This window comes from Chrysemys picta, chromosome 3, assembly GCF_011386835.1.
Source record: "Chrysemys picta bellii isolate R12L10 chromosome 3, ASM1138683v2, whole genome shotgun sequence".
NCBI classification, from domain to species: Eukaryota; Metazoa; Chordata; order Testudines; family Emydidae; genus Chrysemys; species Chrysemys picta.
Genome location: NC_088793.1, coordinates 198,861,256 through 198,885,987, shown reverse-complemented (window position 1 = coordinate 198,885,987; position 24,732 = coordinate 198,861,256). Strand labels below are relative to the sequence as shown.

General features: G+C 42.0%; 1 protein-coding gene across 2 annotated transcripts in view; it reads right to left on the bottom strand.

The window, feature by feature from the left end:
- Positions 1-2,944: 2,944 nt before the first annotated feature.
- The window catches only part of JAG1 (jagged canonical Notch ligand 1), a 37,114-nt gene continuing 15,326 nt past the window's right edge, over positions 2,945-24,732 (bottom strand). Inside the window, exons 4-26 of one of the 2 annotated variants that reach the window (XM_005287401.5) lie at positions 20,903-21,157; positions 19,621-19,681; positions 15,793-15,923; positions 15,412-15,531; positions 14,838-14,951; positions 14,176-14,289; positions 13,212-13,325; positions 12,761-12,807; positions 12,102-12,275; positions 11,534-11,684; positions 11,056-11,220; positions 10,464-10,577; positions 9,580-9,693; positions 9,379-9,492; positions 9,128-9,244; positions 8,593-8,620; positions 8,382-8,467; positions 7,358-7,471; positions 7,052-7,161; positions 6,737-6,970; positions 6,292-6,423; positions 5,709-5,859; positions 2,945-4,934 (exon numbers count right to left, since the gene is read on the bottom strand). In XM_005287401.5, the coding sequence (XP_005287458.1) occupies positions 4,477-4,934; positions 5,709-5,859; positions 6,292-6,423; positions 6,737-6,970; positions 7,052-7,161; positions 7,358-7,471; positions 8,382-8,467; positions 8,593-8,620; positions 9,128-9,244; positions 9,379-9,492; positions 9,580-9,693; positions 10,464-10,577; positions 11,056-11,220; positions 11,534-11,684; positions 12,102-12,275; positions 12,761-12,807; positions 13,212-13,325; positions 14,176-14,289; positions 14,838-14,951; positions 15,412-15,531; positions 15,793-15,923; positions 19,621-19,681; positions 20,903-21,157 (3,218 nt within the window). In that variant the 3' untranslated portion in view covers positions 2,945-4,476. The remainder of the gene's footprint in view (positions 4,935-5,708; positions 5,860-6,291; positions 6,424-6,736; positions 6,971-7,051; positions 7,162-7,357; positions 7,472-8,381; positions 8,468-8,592; positions 8,621-9,127; positions 9,245-9,378; positions 9,493-9,579; positions 9,694-10,463; positions 10,578-11,055; positions 11,221-11,533; positions 11,685-12,101; positions 12,276-12,760; positions 12,808-13,211; positions 13,326-14,175; positions 14,290-14,837; positions 14,952-15,411; positions 15,532-15,792; positions 15,924-19,620; positions 19,682-20,902; positions 21,158-24,732) is intronic. The other variant, XM_042846947.2, reaches the window with a different exon arrangement.

Sequence of the window (24,732 nt, the reverse complement as noted above, 5' to 3'; positions counted from 1 at the left end):
CTTGATTGGGTGACAGGTGAGAAGCTGCATGACACTATCTCCAAGGAGAAGTGGGTAAAGTTACCCTGTAGGGTCTCTGGTGTGGCAGAGAGCTGCTTCATGAGCAAATACTAGCTCTTGCCCTTCATAGGCTTCTGTAAGTACAAGAGCAAGTGCTGCTGGCCCACGCTGTAGTGAAGGAAGATACACATCGCCCCCCTGAAGGGGTTTGCGAGCTGCCATTGAGCCTGCTTATGCGCCTTAGAGGTGTTAGACAATGGTATTGCTATAAGTTTACAAGCATCTGATGCAATTTGCATGCATTAACAGTGGGGAAATAATTGCTCACCAAAGAAAGTACCTTTCCCACCCCTTGGAGACAATCTTAGAATTTAATACATTGACTGGTTTTATAAATGCCTGCCTCTACATAAGCTGGACAGTATTTTCCATATTAAGGGGCAGTGACTTTGCTGTATTCAGTGCAAGTTTAAACAAACCAGTTTTCGAAAGGGTCATCTGGTTGTAGCTACAGTTCTGCTGCTAGGGAGCAACGGAGAATAACGTGTTTTGTAAAGTTTGTATTTTAAAAAGTAACTCAGGCAGCAGACTTCGCCAATGCTGAGCTGAATAAGCATAAAACATAACACCAGCAGCAGGTGGCTGCTCCTGACCAAACTATGTATTTTCCCAACCCAGTAAACTGGCAAAGTAACTTCCACAAAAAAATAAATGTGGGCTTTACTTTTGCCATGTGAAAACCTTGAGCTTCTGCATCCCTATTTATTTTTACAATAGAAAAGACCAGCTCCCATCCTGCTGGCTGTATCATGATCTGAATTCACCAGTGTACATTTTGCAGCTACCACTTAGTCACAAAGAACATATAGTGCAAGGTTTCTCCATGGTAATCTCGCAGAATTTGATTATCTGGTTATGAACAAGAAGCATCCTTAGCTCAGAGATGCTATTACATATACATGAAGTCCAGTCTTTTATATTAGAGACTGAAAAATGGGCCCCTTGTTTAGCAAATACCCCACCTAGACAGTGTCAAACTTTTACTCTTTAGTTATATGGGAGGTTTCATACAAGAATCTCAGTGCAAAACACTTGACTGACACTCATTAAGTGTGGAATCTTTCATTATGGGTCATTGAGATTTTGCTCAGGCTAGATCTTAAAAAGGTACTTGTTACCACTTGTGAAATAGTTTGAACCTATAGACATGGCTATTAAATGGATATTATTTGAAACTAGCAGAGGCAGAACCTAATGTAAAGTGTTAACCCCACTTTTTGGTTTAAAAAGGAGAAAATGGGGTTACAACTGCTATTCTTAGTCACACCAGGAGTCTACTGGCCTACTCCCGTGAGGCAAACATTTAATTGTAGATGCTAAATTAGTAAAGGCAAGTTCCTGGCTTACCTTGGGTACAAAAACTTCAGTGATGCTGCTTTGCAGTAAGATAACCACGCCTGGATGTTTAATGGGGTTAGCTAGCTTAAAAAAAAAAATCCTAGCTAAAAGTACTTAGTTACTCAGCTTCAGCTTGCTGTGCCAGAGGGCTGCCAGTTCCCTTTAAGCAGTTTTAAAGAGAGGTCTGTTTATGGAAGTGGAAGTAGGATGTGGCCTAGACAAATGAATTGCACTAAATATTCTGTTTTTAGTGCTGCTGGAAACTCACCACAAGCTTTGCAGAGGTGGTGACATGCTAATCCGTAGCGCATCTTAGTGACTTCCATTCGGTCAGTCATAAATTGACAATTCTCTGGTGCTGCAGTGAGTCAGTAATGTGACATGTTATTGTGAAGACCAGAGCACTTCCAAGTTGGTTGTACAGTGACAAGCTAGAAAGTTTATGGGTGAATGGAAAAAGTGTAGTTTGAATTATCATCTAAGGCAGAGTTGAGTTTTGAGTGTTGTTTCTAGATATTCCTTTTGTTGCAATGAGATCCTCTTAGAAATTCCTTGTCTAACACTAGACTTTTACAGTTCTTATACAGAATTATCCCTTACAATACAAGAGGGGTTTCTTCTTATCTGAGAAGGTAGCATTAGAAAGATAATGAGCCTAGCTCTGCAGCATCTGCACTTTACACCAGTGCAGACTAGGTCTAACTAGCAAGATGAGGGTTGCAAGGTCTTACACCTTTGCTCTGTGTGACTACACTAGGCCAGGGAAAAATCAGGCTCAATATTACCACAGTCTCCATGGTAAATATCAGGGGGGGAAATGGTCCCCAGATACCGCTCCTACTGCTACACCAGCATAAAAATTCAAGTAACTCCGTTATTTTGGTGGCATAAAACGGGATTAATTCCATCAGCAGTGGAGCCAGTCAAATAGGAGTAATACAAGCAAGGCTGCTGCCTTTAAGAACACCCACTGCTATAACTGCCCAAGGCCACACAAGCAACTCTAAATCCTTAGAGTACTTGTTACTTCAAAAAAAACAAAACAAAAAAACCACCACACACAAACAAACAACCAGGTGTGGTGCTTTGCAAGCCCCTTGCTAGAAATGAAGGAGGAAGATTAGAATTGTTTGTGGAGCTTTTCCTGGCCAGGTTTGAATCTGGCTGAGCTGTTTGGTGGCCCAAGTGAAGCGAGCTCGTGGTGCAAACCCAACTGCTTACATCACAACCCACCATGGCCGACACCCGAGAGACCCCATAGCTATGATGGGCATACCTCTCTTCACCCCTCCAGGGAGTCTCAGAACTGGGGCATGTGAAAGCGTACAACAGTACACTTAAGCAGCCTAGGCCTGATTTAAATCCCACTGAAAACCAATGGGAGTCTTTCTAGAGACTTCAATAGTGTTTGGATCAGGCCCTCGAGTACTTAGCTCATCTATCATTTCTCTCACTAGCTTATCACCAGCCATAGCTATTGACTAAAACCTTTGGGTGACAAAGCTAGCTGGAAGTGCCTCACTGCAGCTTAATAACCTTCACGCTGTTTCATGTTTTCATACAAAAAGTTTAATAAATATTACTTTTTAAGATTTATTGCCAGGAACAAAACACATCGAAGATGCATTTTCATGTTCATATAACACTAATATCACAAGGTATCTTCATGATCTCACTGGTTAACCAATGAGACTAATATGTTTATAAGCCTTTTTGATCTTAACATTGTAATAGCACTTTGATTTCCTCACTTGTTAAGGCGGGCAGCGTAACCTATGGCAAATCTACACAGTGATCTTACTGGACATTCTACTGTTCAAGTATCCAACAACTAGCTTATCAGAATACTCCCTAAATGCAGTAGAGTACAAAAAAAAAAATCAAATCTACAAGTGGTTCAGTATTACAATATTCATGGTGAAAAAAAATCAGAATTTACAAAATGAGATTGCTGTGCTTCCAACTTCACACGCTAATTTGATATTTTAATGACATGCAACCACTCACATTTCATCTACATAAGAGTTATAGCTCATTTTTGTTCCCTTAAACTGCTTTGTAGCAGATTATCTGCCTGTCACTCTTTTTCAAGTCTAAAGCAGCAAAAAATAAAAATAAAAAAAATGGTTCTAATCTAAACTGCCTCAGTCAGCACTTACAAATAGTCTTAAAGTGATACTATGGAAGGTGTTTGAAACATTTGACATTGTACAAAAAAAAACAGTATCAAGGCATGAAAGCCTGTCCTATTGTTAAAAATAAACTATTTTTAGAACACCTTAATTTTGGCATATAGGCAACATGTAACAAGAAAATAAATTCAAAATAAAGAAGCCACAAGCTTACAATGCTATCAAAAACCTTCAACTCTAAACATACATATAAATAAAAAGGAATGATATTTAAGGCTCTTGATTATTAAGTTAATAAATCAAATATACACAGTGATTAATAAAAAAAGAATTATTTACATATCTATACAAACTTCTACTTTTAACACATTTTCCTCTTTAAATTCTTCATTTACCAGCAACTGCTGACATCAAGTCCCCTCCCGCCCCAACAAAAATACAATAAAAAAATAAATAAACTTATTTGTTGATAGTTGCTGTGGTTCTGAGCTGCAAAGGCACTTTCAAATACAGAACTAGTTGTACGTCACCATAAAACCAATATACAAAAAACTCAGATTCAATAAATATAAATAAAATGTATTTTCTATAAATGTATAAATCAGGACACATCTGGCAAAAAAGAAAGTTGACACTAAAGAGGACCTAATAAGGCTATGCAATACCGTATGAAACATTTCCATGATGTATCAGCTACAGCTGAATTTACATTAGGGCACTTTTGACTAGTTTTGCATAGATGTGAAATGCAGCACTTGGTATTCCAGCCAACCACAGCAACTATCATTGCCAGTGTAAGCCAGCTTGTCAAAACTTAAATTAACACAGGGATTCTAAGTAAATAATAGCCTTAGACTCAAATATTACACAACAGTTTAAGAACTACAAGCTCTGAGTGCCTTTATAATGATATCTAAAGGCTCTGCAAGGCAGCACCCACTGTCTGCTATACAATGTACTCCATCCGATTTAAACTTTGTGCGCTTTCCAAGTCTCTGTTGTCTTGTTTGTTTGTCCAGTTCGGGTGTTTTGTCGGAGTGCTATTGGGGGGCTTTTCATCTCTGTCTACCAGTGTATACGCTGGCTGTTTGACAAAGCGGCTCTTCTGCTGGTGCTTGTCCATGTCGTCTTCCTCCACTTCCGAGTTGTGTGTCCTTATTTTGGCGATTTTGGAGTTCTTGTTTTCATAGTCTTTGATGGGGACTGTGTTTGCGCCGTGTTTCTCAATGGGGTTCTTGATCTGATTCAGCTGCTCCCGCACGTTGTTTGTAGTGTTGTCGTCGGACGCAGTGTGAGTGTGGCTGCTCTGCTTTCTGCGCTTCCGAATGCACCAGAAGAAGGCAGTTACCAGGCAACAGATCCACGCTACTGTTAAAACGGAGCTCAATAACGGCACCAAGAAATCTGGAAGACAGACGTGAGACCAATTAACCTTGCCAGTAAAGTGTTTCAGTTGAGATTCTCCCTCCCAAAAGAACCCTCTATTCATAAACCTTCTTTATACAAGGAGGGTGGCTGGGGACAATCTTCTTAAAAACAAACGTTAAGCGTTCTTAGTGAGTACTAAATTCACTTAAGAAGGCTGACATATAGCCTTTTTATCCACAGAACAGACAGTGGTAATGCAAGCTTCCCTGCACTGCCCAGCCAAAGAGCCTAGCCTGGAGGGAACAGCTCTTGGCCTGAGGGTAATTGGCTCCCTACCCGTTCAAATCCTTGGTGTCTCTGCTTAAGGCTGTCAACAAGAATGCCAAATTTCTGACGGGTTGTGTGTCATGGAGGACTGTCCACTAGGATCTTGACTAGACTACCCAATTCATTTCATGTGGGGCCAGTAACAGCCATCACATAGCCACACTTGTCACTATGAAAAGCCAGCAAATGGCACCTTGGTATTTTTTTCCTTCTTTCTCCATGGTGCAGGCCATTTGGGGAAAGAGGGTAAAAAGATGACAAGGGGGTGACTTTAATGGCACTATTTTAGAGCAAAAGTTAAATCTCTTTTAGAACAGTTTGGCACAACGGAAGGCCAAGAGTCAAGTATATTAGCTTATTTAGGACGTTAAATAGTTAGAAATACTTGGCCCACTAAATCCAGTGCAAGTTGTGCTGTAAGATGAAGCTGGAAGCTGCCTCTTTACAAGAGATGAAGTTTTGGAGTCTCAGTTTAAAACTTACCTGTTTTATTTTTAATTGGTCGCCGCTGTACCCTGACTTCTGCAACGGCAGCAATTAGTGTGTTGTTTCCGTCACGCTTACTAACCAGGTCAATAATTTTATCTGTGATTTCTTTGACGGGGTTTTCATCCTTTCCTATATCTTCAGCAGACTAAGACAGAAGGAGTATAGTTAGTATTGGATACCAGAATGGTAACATGCATAACCAACCACCGCGAGCAAGCCTTTGCAATCAGTTGAATCTTTTCCGGAAAACTCTCAAAACAAAGTTCATCTAGGGGCAGAGATCAATCAGGAAGTATAAGCCCTTATCTTTTTCAGAAGACATGAAAAAGTGACTAGGATGACTTCTAATCATAACTGTTTTGCTACCTTAAACTATCAGGATTGCTATCAGATGTTAACTTTCAAGCACATTATGTTACATCTAAAGCTATGATACCCCTACCAATCTCAGAAGAAATTGCACTTGAAGCCATGGGAAGTACTGATAAAGCCTAGAATTATGGTTTTCATTAAATCCATGTGTTACATATATCGACAACCTGTTAAAAAAGAGACAGGGTATCAGAAGTATACTTACAATAGCAACATGGATTTCATTGTGTGCTAAGTGTGAAGGCTCACAGGTAATGTAGATAGAATATTCAACAGAAACATTCTTCAAAATATTCAGATTCCTCAAGTCACTGCAAATGTGCTCAGTGGTAAGACCCTGAAAATACAAAAAAAAACAAAAATACCAGTGAGAATTTGGACTGGAGGGGCTTTAAGTAACACATCTTCCAAAGAAGCACCGTATCCAGAAAGCCAGAATTAGCAAAAAGATACCTAGATATGGCAGAGCTGAAAATCTGTGTGTTGGGGACAGGCAAGGGTCGGTATCTATACTGCAGATTTCCACTGAAAAGTTAGAAGCTCTCCACAACATCTGACTTGCACAAAATCAAGTCATTTGTTTTGTGCAGTACCACATGGCAGCTTGCTTTCAGGAGTTTGAACAACGTTTATATTTCTAAGTTACTTACTGAGACCATCAGCTCTTTGTTGAAGGTAAAAGTGATGTTGGCACAATTGTCCTGATAGTAAGAGTCCGAATTGCATTTGGTCTTTATCGGTTGTTGATTTGAAGGCCAGCATACACCCACTCCAGAACAGGGATGTGTAAAGCAGTGGTCATCCTTAATAGGGACACAGGTGTGGCCAGCTGAGCACTCGTGACCTTTGACATGTATCAGGCAAGGTCTAGGACCACACCAAACCTAGAAGAGAATGAAGTTTTATAGCACAGCTGTTTGCTCTATAGCTGAAAACAATGCAACCCAGATACTGTAAAAACGTACCTTAGAGCATGCGACCTTTCCATTCCAACACTGACAGGTATTGCAATCATCATCCCATTTAGCTCCATCAGACATCACTCGCCCATTGTTAATACAAGGCCTTCCTGTAACTGAGAACAGAGATCAAATACTGTTAAGCATTTTTAAAAACCCAAGACCTTGTCCCATTGGATTTGCTAATCCCTGTGCCCAACAACTAGTATTTATGAACTTTCACACTCTTAAACATGCTACTCCTATAAAAATTGCTAATATGCAAGTCAGCTGGATCTGATACTGTTGCCAGTCACATGCTGCCTGGAATACCTTCTTGGCATCTTGGGCCACTGCGACCAGGTGGGCAAATGCAACGGTACCCATTAATTTCATCCACGCACGTAGCTCCAAAGGCACAGGGTGACGACTGGCATTCGTTGATATCTGTGGGGGAGGGGAAGTTATATATATTTATACACCGTATTATACATATACAGGTGTGAGAGAAAGACAGTCAGCTATAGTGAAAGTCTTTGTTTTTCCACAGTTCCCAGGGAGCTGGATTCTGATGTCCATTACCCCAGTTCAGTTCTGGAGTAACTCCTCTAAAGTCACTGGCATTACACTAGATTTACACTATTCTAACAAAGATCAGCACCTGGCCCTGCATGGCTACTTTAAGCTCTTTAAGGGCAAGGACACATTCTTTGTTACATAAACAAACCTGCTCACTTTTTCCTCTGACACAGTGCAGGTTAGCCCACATACTAAATACTTTGGCTGACGACAACTTTAAACCCCTTCCAGTTTTATTACTGCTGTGAATAATTCTATTTTCATGGCTATGTTATTAAAATATGTCCGTGTCCTCTTCCCTGTAATTTAATAATTACAGGTAAGTACATATACCACCTCAGGGTCTGTAAGTGGATTATTAATTGACAAGTGTTTTAATTAGCATGCTTCCTCCTCAAACATAGAAAACTCTGGAGCATAAACACGTTCTAACCGGGAAGATCGTGCTGAAGGACAATCTAACCCCTCTGCTGAACCAAGACATCCTTGGAAGCATTAGGCATATACTTAACCCAAATGGTTTTCAAGGGAATTCTACCACCACTCACCAACTAGAGATCATAGAACCCTGCGCAGATACAAATTTTGTATCAGCATCTGAGCCGCAAAAATGGTCCATAGATATTTGTGGATTTGCAGGGCTCTAATCATAAATGCCAGATAGGGACAAGTGTTGCAGCTGGATTGATTTGCAGAGCTGAGCAGAGTTAAAACATGATTGTGCAGCACATTTTAAATAAGCATTAATATATTTCTTGCTGATCTGACTAACACTTACTTATCCTGCAGTCTGGACCAGCAAAGCCTGGAGCACATTCACAGCGGTACCAGTTGTCCCCATCAACACAAGTTCCACTGTTGTAACTAAAAAACAACAAAAAGTCAGACAGGAGATCTCAGTTCACCAATATTCAAGTTACTAGGAGTAATAAAATCAAAATCAACAGTTTAACACAAAAAGATGACGTGAAAGACAGCTCATAACTTACCAAGGGTGAGGACTGCAATCATTTGTATCTGCAAAGAGAAAATGACAGACATGAATATAACAGTCATCGGCTAATAGTGTTGCCGTCAGTGAAGATGTGCTGAATTTCCAGTTCTTGAGCTACATGTAGTTAGTTTAACTTTTACAAAAATATGCTGAAATTCTCTGCTAAATTGATTCCAGGCTCCCACCACAAAATTTGTTAGCTATGCTGGTGAACACATGTACACAGGAAGAAATCCTTGTAAAGAATCTAACAGGAAGAAATGAGTGGAAGCAGACCGGGCTGCTGGTAGAAAAAGAATGCAGGAGGAAACAATCCAACATCTGTCTCCACTTAGCTCATGTGCAACTTTCTCATGCCCAGGTCAAGGCTCTATCATAGAATGTCATTAAAAACAAAGATTCAGGTGATGCTAAAGCCTACATCAAACAGTTCTCCCTTCTGGTTTCCATCTCAAATCTCAGAGGGCGACAGGATGAGCGAATGTTCTCATCAGGCAACACTTTGGAAGAGCTCAAGCAGAGAGACTTACTCTGAGTGCAAGTAGGTCCTTCCCAGCCCTCTTTGCAGACACAAGTAAAAGAATCCCCACTGACGACACAGGTACCACCATTATGACAGGGATTTGGCAAGCAGCTGCTGTTTCTCGCTGCAACAGAAACAAGAGTTGATAAGGATTTAAAAGCCATCAACTTAAGTGCAGAGGGTGGGAGGGACGGAGGGAGCACTGAGCCCCACACTAAGAGTTCCATCTGCTCCCTGGAGGTTACAAAGCACACTTACCTATATTACAAGTGGCTCCTTCCCATCCCACGGGACACATGCACTTGAAAGTGTCTCCCTCATCATAGCACGTTCCTCCATTATTGCATGTAGCCTCATCGCACTGGCTATCACCTAGGAAGACCAAACCAGCCTTAGTTCCAGTACTCTCGCAAGGCAGGACAGCAAGTGGATGAAGACTCGTTAGATGCTAAGACTTACGGGAGTGGCAAGTTTTTCCTTTCCAGCCGTTTTTACATTCACAGAAGAAGTCATTGACCAAATCTCGGCACGTTCCCCCATTGTGGCAAGGGTTTTTACTGCAGTCATTAATATCTGGAAGTATTGAAAGAGAAAATGAGCAAGAAGTGCATAGCCTCTTCGGAGATACTTCATGCCTCACAGCAGCATGTTCTGGCCCTGGATTTGGCCCCAAATCTTTGTCTGCATTAAGATCTGCAAGCAGATAATCCCCATCACTGACTTATGCTTGCTCTGTACTGTGTCCCCCCCAGCTCATTTTGTTTCATGTCAGTAAACCTCTCTCTAGTCCCCTGCCATAAAAGCCACCAGTGCTACTGAAAGCAAAGAGGCCTAATTACACTGTTTGGCTGTCAGTCAAAGGCTAGCAGTTCTTCACCGCCTCTTCCTCCCCCCAATCTGCTGCCAAGACATGCAAAACGCAAGCGCCACATGCAGATAACGAACACAGTTTTGCTACTCTAGCAAGTGTGTTTATGTACATGAATGCTTTCTGCTGGAGACTGTCTAGAGGGTTAGAGCATCAGAGCCAACTTCTGTTCTCACTCTGCTACTGACTTGGGCAAGCCCTTTGTGACTCAGTTCTACCCGATCCTCATCCCCAATTGTACTTGGCTACCTAACAAGTGTGTAATGAAGCTCTAAAACTCCCCAAGCATTAACAGCCCCAATCCAAAGCCCAAAACTCAATGAAAAGCTTCCCACTGACTTCAGGGGGCTTTGAATCATGCCTCAAGACTATAGGTGGTCCCTGCACATTATAAAGACGGTACGTTCAGAGTCTCTCCTCCCCTGTGCTGCTTCAGGATCTCTAGTCTTCAGTGGGAGTCAAGGGTTTAACTTACTTGTTTCACAATAAATTCCTTCCCATCCATCGCTACAAATACATTTGTAGGAGTTGATGCCGTCAATGCAAGTGCCACCATTTTTACATGGATTGCTTTCACAGTCATTGATATCTGTGAACAGATTGAAGAAACTCTAGCTAAGTACAATTATTGGAGACTATGTATAATTAAGCTTTGCCAAAAGAACACCCCCCCCCTACACACACACACACACACACACACACACACTTTCTAGAAACACCATTTGCTGATAAAGATTACAAGAAATAGCTGAAACAGCCAGCACTAGTTCCCCCAGTAATATACACTTTAACAGAGCTTTTAAAGGTAGCCCATAAACTCTAAGGTGAAATCTGCTATTAAACACCTCAGACCTCATAAGCCTACATTTCAAGGTTAGAGGGTTTGTTGTAACAGACTTCCCCATAGGCCTAGGGAATTCCAGTCTGCCTCACCCAAGAGCAATATGCAAAGTTCCAGGGTTTGCTGTGGTAGAGCAAACCCTTTAGTGGTCTCTCAGACTGGTATGGAGTCATTTGCAACAGGCAGATTCAGGATCAGAGAACAAAAGCATCTTTTTAGTTCTTACTTTCATGGCAGTAGGTCCCGGTGAAGCCTTTGTTGCATTCACAGGTGAATTTTCCACCTGCTTGGCTCTTGCATTTCCCATGGGGACCGCAGACATTTGAAGAAATATAACGAACTCCTTCGGGCGTGCTGTTAGAAGCTACAGCCACTGTACAGCTGTCAATTACTGCAGAAGAACAGAGAACAGGAAGTGATCAAGTCACATCTATCAAGTTACCAAGCAGGCTGGCTTCTCATCTCCAAGTTACTACCCATGTTTTACTTCCAGAGCCTAACTGAACTTCACAGTAGGTTTTAAAGAATGTATCTTTCATCCAAGCATTGACAGTGCCAAATTCAGCTCTGGTGTACAAGAAACAGCTTCATTGAGTTCAGTAGAGCTACAAACATTTATTCCAAGGCTGAATTTGGCCTGCTGAGCCTTATTTTGGGAGAAGAGATGAAAATGTTTTTTGGGTACACACACACGTAACACGTACCTTCACAAGGAGTAGTGCGACAGTGATCTTTCAGGTGGGAGCAGTTCTTTCCCTCGTAATCTTCAGGACAGTTACAGAAGTAATCTGTGTTCAGATTGAAGCACTGGGCACCGTTCTGGCAAGGGTTGGGCTCACAATAATCTATGTCCAACTGTAAATGGCGGGAAAGGGGGTGGGGAGACAGTGAGTGAAACAAAGGTTTTATTATTACTCTTGTCAGAGCTACAGGCAGCAGACACTGTGGAATCTGACCTTTTTATCTGCTCCTGCTATTAACTGTACATAATGCACAGTTATACATGCAGTGATTTCAACAGACAGCACTCTGATACTTAGCAGCCACTGAAGGTTAACAGTGAGCATGCAACAGAACTTGACATGCGAACACTTGCAATCTGTTTAACTAAAAATCTTCAGCAGCCATGAATTTTTCCACAAGCACTTCCTTGGCAGACAGCTATACAACTACAACATGGTTCACTGGATACAAGGTATTCAGTGTGTGCAGACCTAGAAAGGGCTGGTAGGAACTCCCGTTATCTGGGGCTTGCATTTCAGCCAGGCTCACCTGACAGAAGTTTCCTGAGAAACCAGCAGGACACAGACACTGGAATCCATTGATTTCATCCTGACAGTGACCCCCATTCAAGCAAGGGTTGCTTGCACATTCATTGATGTCTTTCTCACAGTGATCTCCTGCGTAGCCAGGCGGACAGATACATCGATAACCATTAACCAAGTCCTGCGAAAGAATATTCAGGTTTAAAATTATTTTGAAAAAGGCCCAAGCTATATCACCCCTAACATGTCAACACTATCACAAAAAACCACCACACCTTAGTGCAAATTAAACATGGCAAGAGCATGTTTCTCAGGACGACACATTAAGCCAAAATTTAAAAAGGAGACATTTATTGTGCATGTGTAACAATACTGTGTCTGTTTATTGCAAAGACTGTCACTGGTGATAAAGATGTGTCATTTATTACAGTTATATAGTCCCCCTGCCCTGCTCCCCTAAATGGAGCGTGCACACACATCCCCACCCCCACAGGAGCCAAATCATCAACTAGAGTAACATGACCTAGCTCCAGTGACTTCTATGGAGACACGCTGATTTACATCTGTTGTGTATTTGCCCCGTGTACTTTTCCTACATCTTTGGTATTCAGACTCAACTGCTTTGGTTTCAACATTTAATAACCAGCTTAAATATGACCAACTCACCCGGCAGGATCCTCCATTCTGACATTGTCCAAGACAGTCGTTAATATCTGCAATAAAATTGGGACAAATTTAGAAGGCAACTCACATTTACTCTAGACAAGTTCAAGCAACTCGAAAACTCTGGCTACATAAACCTTTTGTCAAATTTCCTGCATGCCTTCCTTGTGATAAGGTTATTATAATGGGTGGGAATCTTCAGCAATTCTTCCAGTACAGTTAGTGAAACTTCACACCATTGTTTTAGTCACCTTATCAGAACATAGCCACGTTAAAAGACTAATGAGTTTGATAAAATTGTGTATTTTCATTCCAGACAAGCTACTCCCTTTCTGAAAAGATCACTGGCTGTAGGGGCTGCTTGCTTCAAGTTTAAAGCAAGGCTCAATTCAGTGGACTGTATAGTAACTTTCAGCAGATCAAGAAACTGGACACAATGTCCACAGATGCTTACTTATATCACAATTCTGGCCAGACCAGCCAGCAATGCAGTCACAATAGTAGCTGCCAATCAGGTTCCTGCAGGAGTTGGCATTGACACAAGGTTTGCCTTCACATTCATTCGCATCTGAAAGACAATTGGAACAGCAAAATGTTGAGCTGCAGGTACAGTGCATGTGGGGGGTGGAGGGGAGGAATCTACCTCTTGTTTTCATAGCAATAATCAGGAATTCATTCAAAGTTAAAAAGAGCTTCTAACGTACAGAGTGGACCAGGGAGACAAAGTGGAATAAAAGGCAATCAAACATTAGACTCTGAAGTACCTTTTGATTTCTCTCTAATTACAGCATGCCGGCTACACTAATTAGTTGATAGTTACCCAGCCACTCATTAAGAAAAACTTAAAAAAACAAAAGACAACAGACTCAATCAAGCATTTTGGAGGAGCACTGCAGCTTGGTCACTGGGATTACTATGTTGCATAAAGAATGCAGACAGCTCATTCTTCATGAGATCACCCACATTTTGGAACCCAGCTGTGAACTCCTTGGTCTGGAGGAGTTGACATGGCTGAAGAGAGACAACAACTTTCCCACAAAGCCAAAGGGAGGGGAAGGAGGTGGGGGCAGAAACTCCCAAAAACAAACCCTGGTTCAGCTGCAGTTTAAATACCTACATATGGCTTTGTTAGCTTAGTTATGATAATTGGCTGTTTTCTGCAATAACCAGGGTGCGTCGATAGTAAAATGAACCAAGGAAGCCATTCTGAGTGGAGTGTGGCCTAGCCCCAATTCTGCAAACATCTCTACACAGGTTGAACTTTAAGCATCTGAGTAAGCCCGCTGACATCAACGGATGGACTCAGACTTATAGTCAAACACGTGCCTAAGTGTTTGCAGGATCAGAGCTGTTAGTTGTGCAGTTTCTCCAGTAGCAGTTTTGTAGAAAAGCGTGAAATAGAGCAAGTCAATATTTACCTAGCTGGCACGTTTTCCCAGTCCACTGAGGTGGGCAAATACACTTGAAGCCATCAACGAGATCCTGGCAGGTGCCTCCATGACCACAGGGATTCGGAGAACAATCATCAATATCTGCAAATGAAGGGCAGGAATGGGAGGGAGTAACTTAGCTTTGTTACAAGATACCAAAGCAATGGCACCCCATTGATAGAACTCGTCTGCAGCAGCCACCACTATGATTTGTCCATAAGGAGGAGAGTATGCTTTCCCTGAGCTTTCTGGCCTTATTCTCGTTTAGATGAAGATCCTTTTAATTTACATCAGGGCGGCATGAAGGGGCAGAATGTAAATGAAAGCCAGGCCTGCTCTATTGAATTTATTGTAGGCTCTAGAGGCAAAGTTTTGGCAAGCTGTTAAAACAGTAATTAGTTGTCTCAAGCATGGAGTTTAAGACAGTTTGTTCCAATTATTTTCCTGAATTTATTAATAGCCCCACTAATAGCAGTACAACATCAGAAGAAATAAACCAATGCAAAAATTGCAAGAGGTATTAGCAAGCTTCATGGAAGCACAGGTTTGCTTCCTGGACAAATGCAGTGGTTATAAGTAAGTTTTGTAATATTTAGGAAGAAACAGCCTCTTACTACAATACGTTTTTTAATGCCTAAAGAATGACTTACTAAGAGTGCATGTTGGTCCAGCCCAGCCAGGCGTGCACACACACTCAAATCCGGTAGAGGTTTCTAAGCAGCTTCCTCCATTGTGACAAGGATCAGAAAGGCAGGCGTGTTCCGCTGCACCAAACATACAACCACATCAGTTTGGGGATAGCCCAAGGATATTACCAATAACCACTACCACTCCCTCTGCAGATTTCCACGCCTGGACCACCACACAAGACACCACTCTATCTTATTCTTATTAGCACCCTTTGGTTTTACACCGTATCAAGCGGGCAGGAAATCATCTTTCATGCTAAGCTGACCTGATCAACATACCGTGACTTATATCTGCTTGGGTGAGAGCCAATTTCGCTCTCCTACCAAGAGAGCTACAGAAGTCCTCAAAAGTTAGACTGAGTCTGATTAAGGAGATCAGTCATTCACCGTGGAACAACTGTGAGCGCATCAGATATCCTTTGCCAACGTTAGTAACAGTATTAAACTTCCCAGACAAGGTGTGCAAAATCGCCCCTAAATGCAAAGGGAAGGGTAAACGGTCGATTGCCATTTGCAGCTGTGCCAAAGCACTTACCGATTTCACAGTTCTGTCCTGAGTAGCCCTCGGGACAGGAACACTGATATTTGTCAGGCCCGGTGTTGCTGCAGGTACCACCATTCAAACAAGGCGGGTGAGTCCCACAGTAGTTAAGATCTGTAAGAAGATGAGCACCAGAATACAAGGCTTGAACAACGAGGGGTTTGTGCTGTTACTCTAGATACTTTATAGAACGTATCGACGCACAAAAGCGGGCCAGGACACAGGAAAGCAACGTGTGTACGCTAACAACCGATGCGTGGCAGAAACACAAAGGACAAAAACCCCCACCACGTTTCTGGATGCTGTCTCTCGACACTAAATCCAACAGCATTAAAATTCAAGTTTTACACTTGGCTATCTACAAGATTAGCATACCTTTATCGCAGAGCTGACCACCCCAGTTGGTTTCACAGAGGCATTGCCATGGTTCAGTGCAAGTGCCATGGACACATCCTGGGTGCGGAATGCACTTATCACAGTACTGGCCTTGCCATCCGTACTGACACCTTAATAAAAACAGAACAGGGAAACAAAACTTGGAATTACTTCCAAAGACTACAAGGGACTGCAGAACTCCAAGGTTTTAAGATAGACTGGGGGAGGTGGGGGGAAGGAAGCCATTCAAGGTTTGTTTCATGGTTTCTTGTAAACAAACATTTTAGCCGTTTTGCCAAGGTCTCTAAAGCCGGCCTGCTCACAAAAGAATAACTGTTCTGGGAGAAGCAGCATGGGGGCCATTCATCACAATAATACTCTATTCTGAGGCTCATACAAACGAGGCAAAGAGGGTGGGTGTGCGCAACAAATCAATCTCTGGACTTTGACAGAATGGATTATACATTAAAAAAGTCAGAGGAAACAATGGTTATCTGGACAGCCTCATGAATGCAAGGTTCCAGGCATTCGAGCTAAACTGTGTGTGCAGGAAGACAAACAAACCAAGCCATAAACACCAACTCAGAGCCCATTGCAAGGCAAGTCATAAAGCACTAAGCAAGTCATCTCAGCCTTAGAGGAAGTTACCTTTTATCTGTGCTAGAAGCCTTTATATAAAGTTATGTAACATGCATGATAATGGGATTTTTTAAAAGACTCCCATAATTTGGTGTTTGGCCAAAAAAAACACCTCCTCCCTTTCAATGTACTTCAGAGCTAGTGTTTACCCTTTGGGAAAAAAGAATATCTAGTCACTCTGCATCCAGGTCTAAACTAGTTTTATCTACTGTCCAGAGAATGGATTTAATAAGTATTACTAATCTTCACCAAGCTACAGAGATTCGTTTGATTTTAAAAAGGGTAGCAAGAAGAAATCTTTACTGTGCGAAAGTCAGACATTTTCTTTAATGTGAGTGCACTTCAGATTTTAAACAGTTATATTTTTTCCATAAGAATTAAAATATATTGGAAATTGAGGGGTTTAAGTGTGAAGTCAAGGGTCTAAGTAAAGTAAAGTAATGTATTTCATTAATGGGGCCTGGCGGTAAGTGATCAGCAGCCATCATTCACTAAGCCATCACTAAATTATGAAAATAAACCTTGTGCAGCAATCAGGTAGGCTTTCAGTTTTCAAAAGAGCTGTTCTCTGACCAGTAAATCCATCTCATGGGAAAAGCTAGAGGGCTCCATGTGATGCCTCATCAGCCACAGCCAGTGGTAAGTTTAACTCCCCCTTCTAAAAATCCTCCTAATTAATTTTTTCCATAGCTATTTCAACAGCAGCCTGTCAAAGCCCATGTGAAACACCTGATGTTCTTAAGTGAATGAAAAATAAAAGTGTTAGTTTAACTTGCAGAAGTTTCTTTGTGAGCAAAAGAAAACCAAAAATGGGGGGGGGGAGGGGGAAGAAAGACAGTCTTTCCCCAACAACTCATGGGAGAAAACAAGTCTTTCCATTTACAGAAAGGGAGAAGGATGCAAAAAGACCAAATTCCGGATCTGAACCTGCAAAACTCCATTGAATTCAATGCTACTCCTTGCATGCATGCAACTTTATATCCAAGTATTTGCAAGAGAGCACCTTAGTTTTATAAACATTTGCATCCTTTCCAGACTCTTTCACTCCCTGCTAGGAAATGGAGGCAAATCACTGAAAATCTTTACTCTTGCTTTAGTTACACAAAAGCTACAGTAATGAACTTTTTAAAGAAGCTAGAGATCTGACTTCCATTTTGAAGGACAGGCCCAAAGCCAATAAAGAAAGCAACGGGAATCTTCTATTAATTCCAGAACAGAAATCCATTAAGTTATTCTCATTTAATAACAGGCATGGAGCAGTTTCTCATGAGAAATGTGAAGTGCCTTTGCTTGTATAATGATTCATGAATAAGTTTGGTTTTCTTGGCAGTTCTGTGTTGAAAAGATTGACTCTCAAAAGGGGGGGAAAAAGATATTTTAAGTATGTTTGCAAGTCATCTGTTACACCAGACCCCAGAGAAGCCTGTGCTGGGACATTATTTTTAAATTTGGTTGCATTTACAACACACAGCCTATATGACTCATCAAAACTTCAGAGGGAAAAAAAAAAATCAAATCTTATTTGTGTGTTCACTTGAAAAGCTATGAGTCTCCCTTGGCAAGCAGAAGTTATCTGAGAGCGCCAGAAGGACAGCATTGTTTTAAGACTGTGCAAATGAAGTGTGGGAAAGTTGCACCTTAAGTAAATAAGAGCACTAGTGCATGTCTGGGCAGTGAGCAGGAGGTGAGACTTAGAAAGAGAAAGACCTTAAAAAAAAAAAATCTGGAAACAATGCCTGGTGAGGAGACCGCAATCCTTGCATGGCCTGCTTATCCCAAGGACAGCAGCACAAATCCTTGGTGTACATCAGCTGAGGCTGCCTCAAGCCGCTGGCCCACTTCTAAAGGATACTTCAGATCAGATTTACTCCAACAGGCTCCTCAATTAAAGATCTTGGCTTGGTGTTTTGGAGCTGGACTAGCTGACACCAATGCTGTTAAATATCAGAACCGCTGGAGTCATTTCTTTTGCCTCACTCTAGCACCCCCCAAAGACAGACAAGGGAAAGGCAATACACAGTGTCAGGTAGCATTGTTTTGTTTCCTACTTGTGCTTTCTGAACCGTCCTTTAGGAAGGGATGAAAACTGCTCTCTGTTCCTTTTAACCTTCTGTATTTTGCCAATCTTCATTCTTAGCCATGGCCAAGCAGGATGTGTGTAACATGCTGTCACTGGACCCAACGACTTCATACATAAAACTACAGCTCCTTATTCCAGTGATTCTCAAACTTTTGTACTGGTGACCCCTTTCACCTAGCAAGCCTCTGAATGCGACCCCCTTACATATTCACCATTATAAATGCTGGACGCAAAGCAGGGTCTGGGGTGGGGGCTGACAGCTTGCAACCCCCCAGGTAATAACCTCACCACCTCCTGAGGGGTCCTGACCCCCAGTTTGAGAACCCCCGCCTTATTCCCTTGCTAGATGGGCACCATCAGTGGTTAAACAAAATTTCTAAACACAGTTTGTCTCTAAGTAGCGTCGACGTTGAAATATCCAATACTCTGCATTGATCAGGGAATAAGCCTCCCCCTATTGTAAATACCAATACAAACAAATAAATTCAAGACATTCCAAAAATTTAATTGTTAAATTGTTAAGTTATGTCTAAGCTCTGCTCTTCATTGTCTCCTGCCCAGACCGGAATCGACTTCAAAGCACAGCAACAAAATTCTGCATTCATCAGTGTCTGCTGACAAGATTCCATCCCCGCTATTAACCTCTCAGCACTCAGAGCCTGGCTCAGAAAAGCCAAAGAACCAAGAGATTTTACTAATCCCATTCTAAAGAATGCTTGACTTTTGCCTATTGATGGGAAAAGCTGGGCAGGGGGTGGGAGAGTAGGGAAGAAAAGCAACGCTGTATTTAGAACTGCTGGCAGAAAAGCCCATAATCAGCCCTCCATTTTAAAAGACAAGTTGCACCAATTTATACAGATGCAATTAGTTACTGCTCATTAGGAAGCATTCACCATAATTTGTTTTTAGCCCATTCAATTCATAAATGCTGCCGCCATTTGCTTTTTCCCCCCCCTTAAAGTCTCAGATGCATTTATAGCTTATTCAGTGCAACGGACATGAACAAGAGGCCGTTGCCTGAAATCACTGGATAGCTCGACTTCTCCCCTTGTCCAGCATTCACAGCAGGGAGTGGTTACAAATTTGTTAGCAAAAATCAGTTTATTTACCTGCATTCTCCTGGAGTTTTGCAAGAACCATGCTTGGGACTACAACCCTGACGGCAAATAGCTGCAAAGAGAAAAAGCATCAGTAAGTATGCTGTCCATTTCCCGCTCGTGGGAATGTTTTAATCTCTAGCTAGCATTGTAATCCTACCAAAGCCAAGGTTTAACAGGTCTCTTATATCAACTACTGGAAAGATGTAGGGTGTGCCTTACAACAGCAAATCCATCCAGGCAGCTAACTGTAAATAGGGATCCCACAGGATGCTGTTTTAAGAACTTGTGTCAACCCCAGAGAAGCCACTGTGCCTAATAAACTTGTACCCCATGCTGTTCTACAAGAATTTCTCTTTCTGCATCTGCAGGTGAGAGGAGCTCTTCCCTCACCTTACAAAAAAATGCAGTGCTAGTTGGTTTGGTAAGAACCAGCCGTATTCTCCCAGACCTGTGTGCACACACCATTTCAATGGGTCTAGATTGAAACTGCACCTATATTTTATCGAACACGTTTTGCTGACAATCCATTCTTCCACCTCAGCAATCTGCGTTTCTCCTGCCAAAGTTCACACTGTTAAGGGAGTGAGAACACACTCCGCAACATCCACTCATGTAGGAGACAGCCTGGAACTCTGGGCAAATAAAAAGCCTTTCCGCCGCATTCAGCTTCACGGCAGGTCTCGTCTTCCTGCTCGCTCTGACGCGGCACACAAGACGTTCTGCCCCATGAGGGAAATCTTGGTCTCGTTAAAAGTCAGTGGCAAAACCCTCACCGGCTTCAATTCAGGCCAGATTTCACCCCCAGGCTATGATGTGGGTAATCAATGCTACTCAATTGAAGAGGACACCTGCTAATATTCCAATGCTTCTTGAATTGATATGGGCTCAAAAGAGATGCTGGGTAACGTTTAAACAAGTCATTAGGCACTTTTGAAAATTCTGCCCATTAAATAGAAAGCCCCATAGAATAAAATCCATTATCTATATAATGGGTACATGGGCAGCCGTGGTAGCTGCAAAACCAGAGAAAGCATCAATAAGTATGCAGTCCAGCCAGTCTACCTGAACCCTGAACTGGATAGAACAGTCCTTGCCCAATCAATCCTTGGCCTCTCTGCCAAGGCTACCAACAAAGGCACCGGTGAGGGGTTACGATGGTGTGGATGGTTATCCTCTAGGAATCGGGCTGACATTAGCAGGCAACAGAATAGCAACCTTGAGGTTAAGTGCTCCGTGTCCACTGAACTATCCAAGACCGTTATCAGTACATCCTTCAAAACTAGTTACAAACCTTTGCTGCATTCTGGCCCCATCCAGCCTTCCAGACAAGTCTTGTTGCCGTTCTGATCACAGGTATGGTGGCCGAAGAAGTCGTCTCTCGGTCGACAAAACTTGTTGCAGCCAAAGCCATAGTAATGCTCATCACAAGTCACGCGGATCTGGTACTCAAAATGGGCAATGCCTGCGTTTTGTTTCAGAGTCTGCCACTGACGGCTCGGATTGATCATACCGGAGTGCGATGCCTTTTCGATAATGCTATCAGGATCTAGAAGTCAGAAGTGAAGGGGAGGTTAACGCTTTGTTGGTCATCTGAACTGGATGGAAGTCAGTCAGTCTCACAAACAGGATTTCGAGAGACTGCTGTAGGCTGGCTTTAATAGGGTCTCCAAAATTAAGAATAAAGTTGCCCCAAAGCCTATATGCCATTAACGGACATGCACGTATTGTGTACTGAACAGAAGCCAGACTGACGACTGTGAGAACAGTTAGGCTAATGCTGACCGCCCCTTTTTAATAGCTCTCACTTAAGACTCCCAATAAGACCTATAAGATTAGCAAGTCGAGGAGGAAAACAGAATTGCATTTACTCCTACCTATGACAGGGACAGAAATCTAAGCTTGGTGCATCGTGCATTTTGCTCCACTTGTTCAAGTAGTATTGTATTGTCTGTTACAGTATTTGTGAAAACCTCTAGCCCTAATATTATAGCCTAATAAGGTAACCTTTCAAATTGGACAGACACATGCAAGAGGCTTGCAGGCTTCTGGAAGCCAGGTATAAAGAGTTTTCTACATGAGAAATCTAGTGACATTTGGCATAAGTGACTCTCACTCCGTTTTGGCCAGGAAATACTGTGAAAATTAGCTCTTTAGATGTTAGCTGACACTCGCCTAACAGAGATCTGTACAAATAACTCAAATTGCTTTATATGTGGAGTATAGATTTCCCCTTCTCTCCTTAAAGAGTTTAAACTTTGTACTTGACATTTAGTTCCAGCAAAATTTTCTGGCTTTTAGAAACGTACAACTGTCTAAATCACAGCCTGAAATAATAATATTTCACATTAGCATGGAACATTGTATATATCTGTGGTATTTCACTTCGTAGTTCAGGTCTTGTGACTTAAAATGATCTGACACTGCCTTACGACCTGCTGCTAGCAGCACTTGACTACAGAGTGAAAGTTTATCATAAAATAGCCAAAATACCCTTGCAAACCCAGTGCAAAAACAAAATAAAGTACCAGGCCAGACTTCTGTATATGGGAGCATAATCCAGAGTCAGAAAAATTCTAGCTAGAAGGGCCCTTTGCCACTAATGTGTTAGAATGCTCTCTCTGAAGGACTATCACATTTAAGAATTAAAATGAATCAAAACATTTACTTGTTCTTTCAACACTTAAAGTATGGGACTTTACATAAGGCAGACTTGAAGGCGAATAAAACTTTTGCAAAGCTGATTAAGACATGGGCTATTTTCTGTCTAAATTTCTTTAAATGTGTTCATGAGAGCCCAATTTTAGCTTTCAGAAGGAACTTCCAAACAAGACAACCGTTATTCAGAGCAGTAACAATTCATCTCTAGCTAAAGAGAGCCAAATAAATCCAAGTATTCACTATCCCACCAGAGAAGCCTGTTGATCTGTGTTTAAACTGTCATGATATTCTTGGGTTCAGGAGTCCAGCGTCTATTGCATTTTTACAGTTTAGAGTTAATGGCACCACCTTCTTATTTATTCTATGATTCTATTCCTTCCTTGGAGGTTTTTAAGGCCCGGCTTGACAAAGCCCTGGCTGGGATGATTTAGCTGGGAATTGGTCCTGCTTTGAGCAGGGGGTTGGACTAGATGACCTCTTGAGGTCCCTTCCAACTCTGATATTCTATGATTCTATGATTTACTTTAGGTTTTAAAAATGTTTTCTTTCCAACTCATTTTTCAGAACTAGGAGTAATTTGTAATGTAGGTCCCCCCCCATGATGAACAGACAGTTTTTGTACTGCTTTAACTAGGTTGATTTCAAACTAGTATAGTTGCATCAGTACAACACTGTAGCTTAAATGCAATTCTGTTGGGATAAAGGAATACCTTGTGAGCTTATTTCTGTAAAATTAGTCTCCAGTTCAGCAAAGTACTTAAGCACATACCAGTTGGTCTTCAGTGGGACTACTCAACGGATAAAGATACACTCATGCTTAAGTACCTTGCTGAATTGGGGTCTAAGTGACTTTGCCAAGGGCATGCATTGAGTCTGCAGCACAACTCTGCCCAATCCCAGCCCGGTGCCTTTTCATCCTTTCCTGCTGAATGAGGAAGAGGCTAGTGATAACAGAGACAGTTTACCAGCAGGATTATAGAACTGATTTGCTTTTGAACCTGAGAATTGTTCCTTCACATATTCATCCCCGTTTCACTCCATGGCACCAGAAAGCCGTGTTTCCTTCAAAAAAATGGTACAGAGCTTCCCTCTTCTTGCCTCCACCATATCATGTGGGAGCATGTATGCACAGATAGGTAGCTCTGCCATGTTTCACTCAAACTGCTTAGTCCTTTAGGCCCTTAGCCACAGCCTGCTGAACCCAATGGCAGCACTCCCATGAATACAATGGGTTTTGGATCAGGCCCTTAGTGCATTCAATTTTACCATGAAATAAAGATGACTGGAGTTGGTCTTTTTTGGTTACCATTAAAGTATCTTTCTTGGATACAGGTCACAGTAATACTGCACACATAATTCCTGATGAGAGCTCATGTGGGCATACATGACCGTGATCAACACCTGCCAATAGCCATCACTCAGAGAGCAAAGGCATTTTCATAATCAAGTATGCCATGTTCTTCCTTGTATTCTTTCCCCACCCTCAACCTAGTCCCACCTGGAAGCACAGGAGAGGACACCAGTCCTTCTACTCCCAGTCCACACCAGATTAATAAGAAGCAAACACTAAGTAATAAGAATGAAGCCAGCCAGCCTAGAAAACATGATCTTCATAATTCCCTTGATGACCTCTGATTTGGGATCCCAAGCTTTGATAAAGGGGTTAGAGGAAACATTAACCAATTGGCAACTGCTGAGGTGGAAGAGAGAAGCCCTCTGACGATATTAAAGCTTGTACGCGGCTCTTAACACTAGAGAGCTGGTAGGGTTCAGGCAGTGTTTGGCTAAGCTGCAGAGCTATTAATGTTTCTTTTTGATTTGGGGTGGTGCAGCTAAAGTTTAAAAAAAACTTGGAGGGGTGGGAGAGGGATAGCTCAGTGGTTTGAGCATTGGCCTGCTAAACCCAGGGTTGTGAGTTCAATCCTTGAGGGTGCCATTTAGGGTTCTGGGGCAAAAATCTGTCTGGGGATTAGTCCTGCTTTGAGCAGGGGGTTGGACTAGATGACCTCCTGAGGTCCATTCCAACCCTGATATTCTATGATTCACAGTTTTCAAGTGTGACCAGCAATGTTGGGTATCCAACTTGAGATGCCTTGTAGGGGTCTGATTTTCAGAAACTGCTGAGCACCCACCCTCAGAAAAGCTAGGCACCATAAGGTATCTCTGGCCACTAAATTGGTCACTTTTTAAAATCTTGGCCTCCAAACATCTTCCAGTTATGGTTTAATTTACATGATGCTGAAGCCTCTTATGCTTGACTTGAATTCACATGCAATGGATACTAGTAAGCTACAATAGCACTTGGTCATACCCCTTGTCAGCTCCATTTATTTTATTGATGAAGCAACAACAGACAATGGGAGTGAGCTGGAACCTAATCCAGGACAAAGCTAAGAACACCTCTGGGTTAAATTCTGGCCCCATGGAAGTCAAACTCCCTTGGACTTCAATGGGTATGTCTAC